Source organism: Trematomus bernacchii, unplaced genomic scaffold, assembly GCF_902827165.1.
Source record: "Trematomus bernacchii unplaced genomic scaffold, fTreBer1.1, whole genome shotgun sequence".
NCBI classification, from domain to species: Eukaryota; Metazoa; Chordata; class Actinopteri; order Perciformes; family Nototheniidae; genus Trematomus; species Trematomus bernacchii.
Window position 1 is genome coordinate 6,797,762 of NW_022987641.1, and position 15,310 is coordinate 6,813,071.

The 15,310-nt window shown below is 36.3% G+C and overlaps 2 protein-coding genes across 2 annotated transcripts; both read left to right on the forward strand.

Annotated features, from left to right (window-relative positions):
- The first annotated feature begins 130 nt into the window (after window positions 1–130).
- On the forward strand, window positions 131–2,146 carry meig1 (meiosis/spermiogenesis associated 1). The gene is made up of 3 exons (XM_034133330.1): window positions 131–203; window positions 1,219–1,375; window positions 1,901–2,146. The coding sequence occupies exons 2-3, from the start codon at window positions 1,229–1,231 to the stop codon at window positions 2,027–2,029; spliced, it is 276 nt and encodes a 91-aa protein (XP_033989221.1). The 5' UTR covers window positions 131–203; window positions 1,219–1,228; the 3' UTR covers window positions 2,030–2,146.
- Window positions 2,147–3,397: 1,251 nt separating this feature from the next.
- On the forward strand, window positions 3,398–14,964 carry tmem243b (transmembrane protein 243, mitochondrial b). Its single transcript, XM_034133333.1, has 5 exons — window positions 3,398–3,518; window positions 6,469–6,763; window positions 10,610–10,660; window positions 11,642–11,746; window positions 12,407–14,964. Exons 2-5 carry the CDS (start codon window positions 6,686–6,688, stop codon window positions 12,524–12,526), a joined length of 354 nt encoding a protein of 117 aa, XP_033989224.1. The 5' UTR covers window positions 3,398–3,518; window positions 6,469–6,685; the 3' UTR covers window positions 12,527–14,964.
- Window positions 14,965–15,310: the final 346 nt, after the last annotated feature.

Genomic DNA, 15,310 nt, shown 5'->3' on the forward strand with positions numbered 1-15,310 from the left:
ACGGTCTCAGAGTAGTCCTTTTATGTATTGTTTTGCTGCTGAACGTATTGCCTTGTCGTTTGGCGCCATCTCCTGGAAGCTTTTGGCCGTTGTCCTCCAACACAGAAGAAGAAACCTCACGGTAACCAGGCAACCAAAGAAAAGCTAATAAATATCACCTCATGCTAACTGACGTCCGAGAGAAACTAGTTTTCCAAACAAATGTAAGTAAACAGTTATCAGTATTTTATATCAAGTAATTGTAGAGTAATGTATGGAAATTGAACTGTATGAGAATGTAAGATATTTTCAATGGACGTTATAAAAAAGTAGAGGTCATAATATAGTCTTTGTTGACAGCTAATGCTCGAAACTCTATTTAAGAATGTTGTATTTAAAAGAAACAAATCCAGGAACACAATTTACTTTTCTTTTTAATATGTCACAATGCTTAGTGCCAATTCTTAAGTTCGGCACGCATTGTAAAGCATCACTTATTTTTACTGAAATGTCACTTCAACACTCACAGTCTGACTGACAAAATGCGTCAGTTCCGTCTGCCATCTGTCGCCTGTAGGATCATGTTAATGTCTAATTAGCCTCCTCATCTTAACTAAATGTTTAAACTCTTGTGCATTGTTGATTCCACACGTGGTTTTGATGATTCTAAAAGAAAAAATCAAGAAATTAGCCGAATATACATTTTCATAATCCCTAGAATACATGTTTGTTTTTGTGTTAATCCAATAAAACCAGTCAGACATGAGATAAAGGAATATAAATCAAAAGGTGGTATGGTAATATTCTACTGCTCCCTCTTAAAGTGTAGACACATTTTTTTAAACATTGTATATTTTTAAAGTTATTTTACAATGCTGTATAATATAGTGACTGACATACACACAAAAGACAAGAAAAACAGGATGGAACAGAGTGATAATAAAAAAAAGTGTAACATACAATAATAATGTAAAAAAACAATACATAAATAAGGATAAAAACAAAGGAAGCTGAGCTATTGTGTATTTACATATTCAATAATCTATTAGGTCTATTTGGAGCCCCTCAATTGGTATTTTATTTCTCTAATTTAAGAAAGTACATTTGGCCTATATGTCTTTCGATCCATTGAGCAAAGACAGGTTGGTGTGCATCTTTCCGGTTAAACACATTTTTGTTATAACTTGTCACTCTGTTTAGCAGAAATGTAATAACTTGTGCATTTTGTAATATTTCCAGCATCACCACCATGTCCTTTACTACTGATAACAACTCTACACCAAAGTCCATGAGCCGAGCCAAAGGATGGACCGCAGAAATAGAAAACCTTTTCAGATTCCAGCAGGCCGGCTACAGAGATGAACTGGAGTACATACAAGTCAAACAAGGGTCCTTGGTAAGTATAATGATAAGAATGTGGAAATGATTCACAAATAGGATCACTGTCATCTATTTTTTTCTTTATCGAAACATCAAACACAAAATGTTTCTTGTAAATGCAACCCAGGAACAAATGTGCATTGTGTCAGGAATATTGTGCAAACAAATTAACTCATATTAGACAGATAGACAATATAAAAGGTCCTGATTTTTGTCTAGGACCATTTTTAAACCATTTAGAATTTGGTAAACTTAAAACAGATATCATTCTCGGTACATATTATTGTTATTAGTTTGTTGTTGTGTTCATTGGTACATTTAATGGCATATCACTTGTGTCACAAACTCTATTTTTGTTTGTTTATATGAAGCTTCTGTTCTCCCTAATTGACAGCATACTCATTTATTTTCATTGTGAACAAAACACTTGTTAGCATTGTGTCCTTTCCTTTTTAATGTAACAAAACATTAGAGGAACCAGGAGTTCCAGTAAAATAACCAATTTTAAAGGATGTTGATCTTTTTTTTCTTTCTGTCTCAGGTTGATAAATGGCCAGAGTCCGGCTTCGTGAAGAAGCTCCAACGTCGAGACAACACATTTTATTACTACAGCAGGAAAAGGGAATGTGAGGAACGTGACATCAACAAAGTCAAAGTGTATGCATATTAAAAGGTGTTCTGGCCTCCATCAATATAATAATACAGCCTGTTGACACACTATATCTCAGATTCACCCCTGCCGAAAAAGATGACCTCTGTTTTCAAATAAAGGATTTTTTAAACAGCTGATAAGATTTTTTTTGTGATCATCTTGGTGGGTGATTATATTTTTTGGACCAGTGCATTTTGTTTTCCACAATGTGAACATGATTTTCCTCCTGCATGCATGGTTTGACCAACGCCATAGTTCACTTAAAAGTCCCTGCCTACTCACTTTCAGTATATGATAATAGTTTACAAGAAGACAGAAGAGGGCTTACTCTGTGTTTATGGATACTTTTTAATTATTATTCCCCAAACATGAGATTTTTGAATTAAGTTATCCTGGAGTTGCAGTTGATTCTGAATAGTTAAAAACAAATAAGGCATGTTAAACTGTGTGTAGGATTTTTTTAATGCGATCAATGTAATGCCTTCAGTTATAATTACATCATTACAGTAACCAAACATGTTTTTCTTACTGTAATAAGCTGCAGGGTTTAACGAGGAGAGATGTTATGCCCACTCATGACCTGTTTAAAAATGTGATGTTTTATTTTGCTGGGATTAAACACGGCCTGTCACACTCTCCTCATGTGATGCTAACATGAGGGGTGAGATTACACATAGAGCCCCCACTGCTCTCAGATCTGTTTTTTTCTTCCCCACATCAAGGACATATTGCTTTACTTAGCTGCTTGGTTAATGAGAAATGTATGCTTTATTAATTAGAACGATAGTTTACTCGTGGTGTTGCAAAGAGAAGTAGGCCTATACCATTTGAAGTGACTGACTCCTGCTGCACAGACAGCCCTGCAGACCAAGGCAGGTGAGAAATGCAAAATGACATTACTTACATTACATGATAAAACTACATCAATGTTTCAATAATCATTCTCAATCATAAGGTAGTAATCATCATTTTATATTTTAAAATGTATCAAGGCATTTTTTGGATCTTCGAAAAGTTAAACTGTTAGCTGTATGTCTATTTTGTATACTTAAAAAACTGTTGTGTGGACTTAAACACCATGAATGGTGAGTTACACATCCACCCACCAAACTCCGTTCATGATTTTGAAGATTTAATGTTTTCTGTAGTATTGTATGCATAAGGTAAACAAACTATCTGGCTCTTAAGGTTATTATTTAACTATGTTATAATTCTTCTTGTTGATAATATTATTATTTTCTTGGGTTAAATTCAATGTAGTTTTACAGGAAAACTGTTCTTTTTTTGTGTAATTTAGAATTATAGCATCCGCAGTTTAAATAGGTTACTTTCTGAATGAAGTTTGGCGAGCTGCGTCAGTGAACCTGCCATACAAGCCCTGTCGGCTCAACAGTAAACTCGCCTTTAACAGCTTGAACTGAAGCTACCTGGCTTATTCCCTTTAATTTATACTCGACACTATTATCAGAAGTTATGTTTCCAGTGGAGTCAACACGGAAGCTGTAAGGTAAGCGAGCCAGTAAAGTAAAATAGTAGAAACATTAGCTTACAGCTTCTTCTAAATGTCTTATTTATAATGTAGTTCTGGCAGGTTAGCTTAGCATCGTTAGCTACCTGCTTTAGAGTTGGCCTCGTAACGGGTAAAGCTCAAGTTAGCTAACACTACAGAAGGTAGCCTTAATGGTGTCGTTTATATTCGTTATTTTATACCTGACTTGTAGGATGAACTGATATAGTGTGTAGTTTCGGTTTATTCTATTCACTTAACGGTAACGTATGCTTAGGTTGCTATTTGGCTATGACTTACAAGGCTAACAAGCTGTGTATGTTAAAGTTGAATGTATTTTCTTACCTATTGCTGGCAAGGTACGCCATCATTTACTAATCAAGACAATTGCTACTATAAATTGGTAGATGACACAGACATTGTGTTCAGTTGTGTGTTGTTGATATTCAAGTGTTTTGCTCCAGATTTAATCTCTGAACATCCCAACAACATGCTAATAGTGTTATGACTGGAGCAGTACAATGTCTTCTCTATATCTAAAGCTTTAAGTTAATTTACTAATCTATATTTTCTCACGTCTATTCCTTGTCTTTCAAGTGCTTAGTACCGACTGTCACTGCACCTCGTTTTGTGGATAATATGGGAATTAACCAATTTTATTATCATTATTTTACACTGCAAAACAGTTTGAATCACATGCCAAACACACCCTGACCCAGTGAGCCTGCAGGGTATCTAACAATCGATACAAATCTCAAGCTGTAAAGTCATACAATTATCTTATCTCTAAATTGTATTAATCACGTCTTATTTTCAACACAGATCCTTCATCTGATTTTATTTAGTTATTTGTTGGAATTAGTTGTACAGCTGTTAAGATGAGTTGATTTATCAGAGAGTAATATAGTTTCGGTTTCTGAGGCATTTCTCTGAACTTGTAAATGGCATTTTTCCTTTCATAGACTATATCACTAATCAGTTAATCAAACACACAATCCCCACATAAATAAATTATGAAAGTCTGAATAAGTTAATTTTGTTAGATGTTGGTGGTCTTGTAGTGGACAAGTTGACTTGTCTTTAGTATTGACCTGATGCACACCTGTTTGAAAAGAGCTAAATTATTGATTTGTTTTGATAAAGTCTCAAGGTTTTATGGAGGTACTATCAGCCCACACATGCCTAAATATTTGTCTTCCTAGCTCAGTTAAGTCGTGGGTTTTCTGTTTAAGAAGCCTAGTGAATCACAAGGCTCTGGAGGAATGTAGCTTTAGGCCAGGTTTATGCCTGGTTATAACGAAGCTCTTGTTTTCCACTGTGGGCTTTTTCTGCTGAGAAAGCTCTGCAAGGGTTTTATTTCCTTTCCTGCTGCCTTCTGACCCAGAAAGAAAGCAACCGCAGCTGCCATCTTTGAGAAAATGGGTGTTTTCCCTGCATAAAGAAGTTGTGTGAAACTAAACAATGTATTATCATTTCCAAAAGTGTTGTAATCCCTATCTCCTGTAATCATGTTTCTCTGTTTCTGTAATCAGATAAAGAAACGTAACTGTACTTCAAGGAAGTTGGGAAATCAAACATCTTAATATAAAATAGATTTTTTTACAGCTTGTTTCAACAATGTATTGCTTTAAAATGCCTCATGGTGGTTTCCCCCTGGGCCTCTTTAATACTTGGTGGAAAAACTCTTCAAATACTATTATACGCGTAGTGGTTTTTGTGGGCGTGAGAAGAAACTCAGGGTGGTAAAAGTACTTTGACATCCTCTGGATGTTGTTCGGTTTAAAATCTCTTTAAAAAATGTAATGGATCCAAGATAAGTAGTACAGGCTGTTCTCTTTTAAGGTCTCTATTGTATTGGGTAAAAGTTCAATCTTGGATGTCATGTCGCAATGTCCATTTTTTAGCTGATCTGGAGCTTGTGGTGAGAAAGCTTTAAGAAGATTAAGGACATCACCAAGACAGAGATTCACATAAGATTTCAAAAACTGATATTATGATTAATTAATACAAAATAGTTGCTGAATAAAAGCACTGTTTTTATTGGGGTTTAAAGCAGGCTCAAACTTTAGATTAACTAGACTGTTAAACAGAACACTATTATTTTGTTTACATTATAGCTGAATCATTATAAAGTTAAACTTTGTTTTGATTTCAGCTTCCTCCTTTAAACCACTATCATCATCTTGCTGTTCTTTTTCTGTGAGATGGAACTGACTTGTGGTTGTTATCGCACCTGAAAAAAGAGGAAGTGAAGATGATAAGCTTCAATAAGAGTCTGTTTTCTTTTGCGTTTTAATCATCAGCGGATTACTTCCACTTCCACGGTGTGTGTATGTATATGTATATATATATATATATATATATATATATATATATATATATATATACCGTTTCTCTTAGAGAGTTTTAATGCTGCCATAGTAATCCAAAACTTGAAATATATTCTTCGTCTTTGCATTTTAAGAAGCAGGAAACAGCATTTTGCTTTTAAATGACCTTATCAACTGAATGATATGCAATAGTGTGGTTTATAAAAATGTCTGCTGATAAAATCATTGTTTAATTGAATTTTGGTTCAGTTCAAATGAAATAAGCATTTTAAAATCACACTATCTAAAGGTAAGCAATAAAAACCTGCACTAAAAACAAAAATAATAAGAAATGGAAATGAATAAAAACAAAAACAATTGTTTTGTGGATTAATGAAGGAAGTTGAGTATACATTCTATGTGATACTCATAAACTTAACTTCCCTGCAGCCGTACTTTCAACAGTGATTTTGTGAACTCTTTATTGCTTTGCCAGAAATAATAAAACATGTATTTCTTTATGGCTTACAAGAAAGGGAGGAAGTTGCAGGACATGATGATGATGATGAAAGAGAGCTTTTAGTGTCTGATTGTGCACTGCACCCTTTGTAAACATTTCCTGTTGTGATTTTGTGCCACAGATAAAGAATCCCACCCACCTGATGATCCGAGTCTCTCCCTGATGTCAAACCCACTCTGCTGACGCCGTGCAGCGGGATGCAGATGGAGGCTAGCTTGTGAGCTAGCTAGCATGCAGCACTGGCCCGGGGTCTCCAAGAGGAGGCGCAGCTGAGAGGGAGGGAGGGTGCAGAGAGGCGGGGGGGCGCTGCAGAGGGTTTGGTGTCTGCAGAGCCAGCCATGGATGACTTCAGCACCAGGACGTACGGCACCAGTGGCCAGGACAACAGGCCTCTGTTCGGGGAGACCTCAGCACGGGTAGGAGCCTGGAGTGGGATGAAAACATTAGAATCAACAGCCTTACTTTATTGAACCCGGGGGGGGGGGGGACTTGGATTTTGGAACAGTTGCTTCATTTTAGAATATTATAAAATAATATAAAAAGATTTCCTGAATGTAAAGAAGTAAACATTTGCACATTGTACTATATAACAACAATACATATGTAAAAATATGTATGATACAATATTTTTAGTGTTTTAATGTTATGAATAATAATACATTACATTAGGCGTACCAAGAGTGTACCCTGGTGGAATGGTGAATGTAGCAAGTCCATTAAAGACAGAAATAAAGCATTCAGGCAACTCAAACAACTCCATTCTCAGGAAGCTTTGAATCAGTATAAAAGGGCCCGGGCTATAGTAAGGAGAACAATAAGAACGCAAAAACGCACTTTTTGGAGGCAATATTGCAATAGTATTGGAAGAGAAGTACAGCTTGCAGATGTTTGGGGCATGATTAGGAGAATGGGGGGAATTCGAAGGAATTATGAGTTGCCAGTTTTGAGCAGAGGGGACATAATGGCTGTTACAAACTTAGGAAAGGCGGAACTTCTAGCTCAAACATTTAGGAAAGTTCATAGTTCGGATAACCTTACAGAGGAAGCCAGGCAGTGCAGAAATAATACACTAATGGAAAACCCGAGAATATTGGATAGAGTAGAAGTGTTAGGGGATCAGTTGGACCTGCATTTTAGTATGTTTGAGTTGAGAAGAGCAATTATTAGTGCTCGTCAAACCACTCCTTGGAAAGATGGTGTTTGTTACAAAATGTTGGAACACATGACAGATAACACTCTAGTCATTGTGTTAAGGTTGTTTAATAGGGTGTGGGATTCTGACCAACTTCCTTCAGTGTGGAAAGAAGCGATAATAGTGCCCATCCGAAAGCCAGGGAAAGACCCTTCAGATCCATCTAGCTACAGACCTATTGCCCTGACATCTCATTTATGCAAAATTATGGAAAGAATGGTTACAGAAAGGTTAACATATATCTTAGAAAGTAAAGCTCTGTTGTCCCCATATCAAAGTGGGTTTCGTAGGGGTCGGAATACAATGGATTCTATATTGTGCTTAGAATCAGACATCAGGAAAGCACAGACCAACAAGGAAGTAGTGATTGCAGTCTTCTTTGATATTGAAAAGGCTTATGACATGCTCTGGAAGGAAGGACTACTAATCAAGTTAAAATCATTGGGAATTGGTGGTAAAGCATATAATTGGGTTATGAATTTTTTACTGGACAGGAAAATACAAGTAAGAGTAGGTGCAGAGTACTCAAGTGTTTATGCTGTGGAGAATGGTACTCCGCAAGGTAGTGTATGTAGTCCGTTGCTGTTCAATATAATGATACATGACATTTTTAATCAAGTTCATCCAAGTGTGGGAAAATCTTTGTATGCAGATGATGGGGCTTTGTGGGCAAAAGGTCGCAATGTAGCACATGTTGGAAAGAAAATACAAGCTGCAATAGTTGAAGTGGAGAAATGGACAAATAAATGGGGATTCAAACTGTCAGTAGCTAAAATGCAGGTCATTTGTTTTACAAAACGGCATAAAATTGCTCCTATATCGTTAAAATTGTATGAGCAACCTCTTGAACAGGTTAATACAATAAGATTTCTTGGTGTTTGGTTTGACGGAAAGCTAACATGGAGCAATCATATAGGCAAAGTTCAAAATAAATGTAAAAAGGTCAACAATGTACTTCGGTGTTTGGCGGGACAGGAGTGGGGAGCGAGTAGATCATCACTTCTGAATATATATTGGGCACTCATGAGACCTGTAGTAGATTATGGGTGTATAGCGTTCATGGCAGCAGCAGAATCAAACCTTAAAAAACTGGATGTCCTACAAGCTCAGGCCCTGAGAATATGTAGTGGAGCTTTAAAAACATCTCCAGTATCAGCAATACAGGTGGAAATGGGAGAAATGCCTTTAAGGATAAGAAGAGTTAAGTTAATGTTGGCATACTGGGTAAACCTTCAGGGGCATTGTGATAGTCATCCTGCGAAAAGTATTTTGAAAGACTGCTGGGAGCACAATGAGTCACATTTAACAAGTTTTGGATGGATTGGTGATGTTAAAGCAGCAAGTATAGGTTTGAATAAAATACAGTATTGCCCCACAGTTCCAATCTCGTCCATTCCACCCTGGTTATTCCCATTGCCAAGGGTAGACCTCAATATACAAAGGGAGTTGAAGGAAAAGAAAGAACTACTACCAGTATGGCGCATAGTCCAGAATTATTTTGCAAGTAATTACTCAGACTCAACAATCATATTTACAGATGGCTCCAAAGATCCAGAGACAGGGCGTGCAGGGGCAGCAGTTTATATCCCAGTGAGTAATACACATATAAAGAAAAGGGTAACAGACCATGTGTCAGTATACACGACAGAGTTGTGGGCATTGGTATTGGCATTGAAATGGATAGAGGAGAAAGAAATACATAATAGTGTAATTGCATCGGACAGTTTTTCAGCATTATCGAGTATACGATCAGGCAGATCTTCATTTAGAATGGACATAATAAATGAAATATTTCTAATTGTATATAAAATGCAAATCAAAGGCATAGCAACTAGTTTCATCTGGGTTCCTGCTCATGTTGGTGTGGAGGGTAATGAACAGGTGGATATTCTGGCCAAACAAACACTCAGAATTATGAACATAGACATAGAAGTTCCACTTAGCAAAGCGGAGGTTAAAACATTCATACATAAATATGCACAAACAACATGGCAAGAACATTGGGACCTTAGTGATACAGGAAGACATCTTTATAAAATGCAAAGGTATGTGGGGGATGGAAGGAAGGTGGGGTTTAAAAGAAGGGAGGAAAATGTCATTTCTCGGATGAGAATAGGTCATACAGGTCTCAATCATACATTGAGTAGAATAGGAAAGCATCCAACCGGAAAGTGTATACACTGTAGCCAGCCAGAAACTGTGGAACATGTTTTACTGATTTGTGGGAAATATAGTGTTCAGAGAGGTGTGTTTTTCCAGACACTGAAGAGGGCAGGATTCAGTGACTTGTCGATGTCGGGGCTGTTGGGGAAAACATCAGGCAATATTTATTGTGAGATTATTAAGTTTTTAAGAGAAACTGATCAATTTAAAATAATCTAGAGTTTTGGTTCTTTTTTGTTTTGTTTTGTTTTGTTTGTTTGTTTGTTTTGTTTTTGTTTGTTTTGTTGTGTTTTATTTCTTTTGTTTATTGTTTTCTGGATAGTCTCTTGTCCACACTCCAGTCCAGTTGGTGGTGGTAATGCACCTATAAGTTGGTTTGCCAACCGCCAATAAAATCTAAAGAAGAAGAAGAAGAAGAATTGTTATTTGTTCCTACTCGGCACCGAGTTTTGCTTCCCAACTGTGCTACACGTCCCGCACCGCCCCGCCCCCGTCTAACAGTACAGAAAGCGGCGAAATGCATTTCCTTAGGAATCGACAAGCAGAACCGAAACTAACATTTCTAAACGAACAATGGCGGACACGGACCATTTGCGAATGAGTTCTGCCTTTTGTAAAGTGAGTTTATCAATAATTTGTCAATAAATGAGGGCTAAAAACGTCACTTGTCCGCCGGACAAGTCAATTGAAAGATCTACTTGTCCGACATTGTAAATAACACGTCCCGGACGGTGGGACGTGTGCTTTTTCGCACAAGCATATGTTTCTTTCTGGCTTCCCTGCCCTGTCTGTTTAACAAATGTAGAACTCTAAGGAATACAATATATCAGGCTTTAAATAAACAGACGATGCAAATGTCTTATAGAGTGCAAATCTGATCATCTTTTATAAACGTTCTCCCTTTCAGGATCGAATCATCAACCTGGCTGTGGGGGGATTCACGTCTCTGGTTGTTTTAGTAAGTACTCATTATTGAATGTCCTTTTACCACTTGCATATGTAGATGTTGCTCCAAAGTAAAAGCTTGAGAAATCACCCAAATATTTTTGCAGCGGCTTACTTAATTATTGTAAAAATGTGAATGTAGCTGTGTGTTCAAGCAGCTTTTTCTATTTGTATCTGTTCTTAATGACTGTAGTGAATGTGTTGGTGATAGTAGTGTGCAAGAGTATTTCTTTACCATAACTTTAGAACTGCAGTTGCAAAGGGGCATTTACTGTATGTGCATCTCGTTGGAATGCATAAAGCGTTTTATTTAGCTTTAGATTTGGTAGGGGGTAGGGTTGCTTTTAAGTCTGAATGGTTATAACTGATCTGACGTCTGTACTTATTTCAAATTCAAATTCCTACATGCTGATATTATGCATCTTTTTTAAGTTAAGGTTTGCATACATTCTCTGATCTTTTTAAAAATTAATTTTCTATTTTCCTCATTGAACCCATTTATAGTTTTACTTTCAGCATTAAAGTGTAACCTGTGCCACGAGTTCTACACATGTAACCACACGAGCAATGTTTCGTGTTTCCTGCTCTCTGAAAGAAATGTGGTTATCTATTTTTGGATGCTGACGTGTGTTTTTACTTCTCCTTCTGCAGACAGACAGTGTTTCTCCACACTGTCTGTCTGCAGAAAATCAACTTACACACAGCTCCAGCACAGCCCTGTCTGCTATTCTTAAAACGAGCTGCGTTCTAACATGCATCCTGTTAAACAAAATACGTTTTACACTATGGTTTTACATGGTTAATGTACATCACCTTTACATAGAAGGTCTAATAAATAAATACTGCAATTAAAGTGCAAAAGTCCTTCAGTAATAACAGATAGATGAAACTGTAAATGCCAAAGATGTTACAGCTGAAAAGCTTGTTTTTTATTCAAAAGCTTTTGATTATTTAGACTCTTTTTGTGTTAACATTTGTCCTTTTTGTCTTGCAGGAGACTGTTATCAGTTCTTTTGTGTTCCCCTCGTTGCCTCCGCGACCGCTTAATGTCTTCTTTGCCGTGTGCATCCTGTTAGCATGTGGATCTAATATAATGCTGGTAAAAACACTATTTTGTTTTTTATTTGAAAGGCTCATTAGTTCTTGTACAAATGATAACTTAAGTACATAAACATAGGTAATGTAAAATGACTGCCCTTTAGATTTTTGTTAGATGTTTAATGGGAATGGAAACACTAAATAGTGAATCTTAAACTTACTTTTCAGATAAAACTTTCAGTAATTTCATAGGTTTTTTCTTTAAATTGCTTTGAGGCGTTGCAATCAGGGCTGAAACAATTTGTCAATTAATTCATCAAAGTTGACAAATCATTAAAATCCTTTTTATCCAGTAAAACTTAACCGATTCTCAGAATGTCAGGTGCATGTATTTATGAACTTTGCTGCATGTATTTATTTTATGTAATTGTTTCTATTTATTGAACATTTTGTGATTTTTGGCTAAAAATTCAGATATCTTTTTCACTGTTTTCAGAAATGTTTAGACTTTATTATCAAATAATAATTTTAAAACTAATTTGGTGAAAAATAAATGATGTTTAAATAGTCAATATGAGCTGCCTTGCCACTGAAAGTTTCTTGTAAAAATGTAAAAAATAAAACTGTGAAAAATAATGTTTTGTGGCTTAGTGATGTATAACATTTCTACTCAAGCCAAACTGCCATTATAAATCAACCTTTTCATGTTTCTCCCTGTCAGATATACTGGTACCGGCAGGGCGATCTGGAGCCTAAATTCAGGAATCTGATTTACTACATGCTGGCGTCCATCCTGCTGCTGTGTCTATGTGCCAACCTCTACTTCCACGATGTCAGGTAAAGAGGAAGAGGAGGAGGAAGAAGGGAAGACATGGCCTTGACACATGAAGGACTACATGGACAGCAGGGCTCATCTCAATCTAACTTTTCCCAGCTGACCCGCAGCAAACTGGAGATACTTGGACCAAAACCAGTGAAGCTTCTAATGGTTCCAGCTGGAGGAAAACTTGTCAGACTTGTTGGTGCTGAAACACAAAGCACTGAACACACACACCCACACACACACTGTGTTACAGTGTAGAAATCATGTACTTATAGAGGCCAAAACTCTGCCTGGAGACACACTGCTGGAGGGTGAAACAGGTGTGTCTACATGCTCATTGATGTCATTTCTTTCTCATAATAACACACTCTTAAATTCATGCAAGAAAACATTGTGTTTGATATCATGATGCAAGAGTTAAAGGAAAAATCTACCCGTTCATCTGGTTTTTGTAGGTCATATCTCTTCTGTGTCATTTTGAACTTGGTATCTTATCTAAGTTGCTCATTAACTAAATGAATATCTTCAGAACGTTGGAGTATAATAGTGAAATTGTGAATACAGTCATTGATGGATTTCTAAATGAGTCAAGGGCCCCAATGGTCTTCACCTACAGAATGTATGTATCATGTTCCTCTAAACTCCAATCAGATGCCATCTTTTGATTTAATGGTGCATTCAGGGTCAAAGAATATTAATTCATATGAACTTGACAAATGAAAAAGCCAGTGTGAGGTGCAAATGCTGGAAGCTGAGACGTGATATCTCCCAAATCTGTCGTATATACAAAAACGATAGAGTATGTACTGCAAACATTATCATGTCGAAGTTTAGGGTAGCAACCAGCAAAAGAAGCGGGTTGTTATTTCGATCATTCCAATAATTATTAAGACTATAAAATGTCAGAAAATAATAAAAAATGACCTGAGAAAAGGGGTCATCTTTGAACGTCTGAATCGGGGGAATAATTTTACAGAAAGTGTTTGTTTGATAATTGCTTTATTAATTAATTAATGGTCCAAGTAATGGATTTTATTTATAAATCAACTAACTATGCTTCGGCTTCTCAACACATCAGTAAATTGTTTATAATTTCCACTTCAATTCTTGCATTTTTGAATTGACAAATTTCATCTGAATGCTCCATTATAGAATCTCTGAATCTGTGAATTACTATATTTGAATTTATGCTATCAAAATTGATTTTTTTCCACATACATTTTTGCCTCATTTGCCAACTGTTGTTTTAAAAAATGTTAAACAGGGTGGGTTTTTCCTTTCCGCAGAAAGTAAATGATGAGCATGTAAACACTCCGCAGCAGTATTCAGTACTGTAGACTCTAGTAACAAACTAGCTAACAAAGCAATAGCACAAGCAGCTTCTGTGACAAATATATGCAACACTTTGTATGTTTTATCTTTCTCTGTCACTGCTTATCTGATTATCGCTGTGGATTTAATTCATTTTCCACTTCTAAGAGGATTTCTTTAGAATTGAAATGCTGAATTACACCGACTCACTGCCAATCCTTGCACTAAGTATTGGTACACACATTAGTCTAAGCCATGCACACACAGCTGTAGCACAAATGGGAACAATAATTGTTGCTTTACACTGAATTACCCCAGAAATTTAGTAACTATATCACATTGATGTGTCCGCCATTTATATTTTTGCACTAATTATTCTGCCATTCACAAATCTGAGCTGGGTTTTTTCCAGTAGTAGCTTTCATTTTGACTGTTTGATTCGCTGTCTCTTGTTTTGCATTTAAATAAGAATTATAATCATTGAAACATTCTGTATTTTAGCTCAGAGCCAACACAGTGTTATAAAGAGGTTTGTTCATGTTTTTGCAGGTTAGGTAAACACTACGGTTTACAGACGTGACCCTGAACATGCAGACAGAATAGTTGAACTAAAGCCAGACTTTGTCTCCAAATGTAGCTCAGCACTAAAGTTGAGTGGATTTTGGGACAAATTCGTTTTTCAAGTACACTTTCAAACTTTCCCAAAGCCCAATGTGATGATTTTCAATTATTACCTGAAGTCCAAGACCAAAAATTCACATTTGAAAACTGGAAGCCAGATAACCGTTGTCATTGCTTTAAAGAAAATGGCTTGAACAATTAAACAGCCGTATTCCCACTTTCTGCCAAAAAACTAATTCTGGTGTCATGTTTGGTCACAGGAAATGTCAAGTGTCAAAAGTTGATCCTAAAGCAAGATTTCATCAAGAAATGCCATAAGACTAAGTGTTCCTCTGAATACTTTATAAAGTGAAACATGAAATGTATCAAGACTTCTAATGTTTTCCAGCTTTGTTTCTCCAATGACAAACATCTTAGTGCTATACAAACTGAGGAGTCGACCTCACCACAACTTTAGGATTGTCAAAGCCATGCATTTGATTTATTTCATTTGTTTTATGGAATAAATAATCCTGTACCCTGAATGCCTATTTGCTTCTCTCTCACTGTGTGCAATGATGTTTACAGCAACACGGATGAAATGCAGAGTTACAGACTCTTCTGGACTATTTGGCATTTAGATGATTCAAATGAGGGCCTGCAGATTAAAAGGCCAGTTTTGCATTTAAATGTCCGTGTAAAGTAATAAAAATAAAATAAAAAATGACTTCATGTGGAAGCCAATATTAATTTGCATGATACTTTTAGAAGTATTTTCCTCCATCAAAACTAGGACATGGATACTGTAAAGCAACTAGCTCAGTTTGTTTTGTACTTTTGAGAAATCTCTTACGATTTAGTATCCACATTAATTGTACTCCATCTTCCCTT

Bases quoted from the DNA above. Each gene is read 5' to 3' on its own strand.
- meig1 (XM_034133330.1), top strand. From the start codon at position 1,229: ATGTCCTTTACTACTGATAACAACTCTACACCAAAGTCCATGAGCCGA. The intron at 1,376-1,900 runs GTAAGTATAATG...TTTCTGTCTCAG, and splicing joins AAGTCAAACAAGGGTCCTTG to GTTGATAAATGGCCAGAGTC.
- tmem243b (XM_034133333.1), top strand. From the start codon at position 6,686: ATGGATGACTTCAGCACCAGGACGTACGGCACCAGTGGCCAGGACAAC. The intron at 6,764-10,609 runs GTAGGAGCCTGG...TCTCCCTTTCAG, and splicing joins TCGGGGAGACCTCAGCACGG to GATCGAATCATCAACCTGGC. The intron at 10,661-11,641 runs GTAAGTACTCAT...TTTGTCTTGCAG, and splicing joins TCACGTCTCTGGTTGTTTTA to GAGACTGTTATCAGTTCTTT.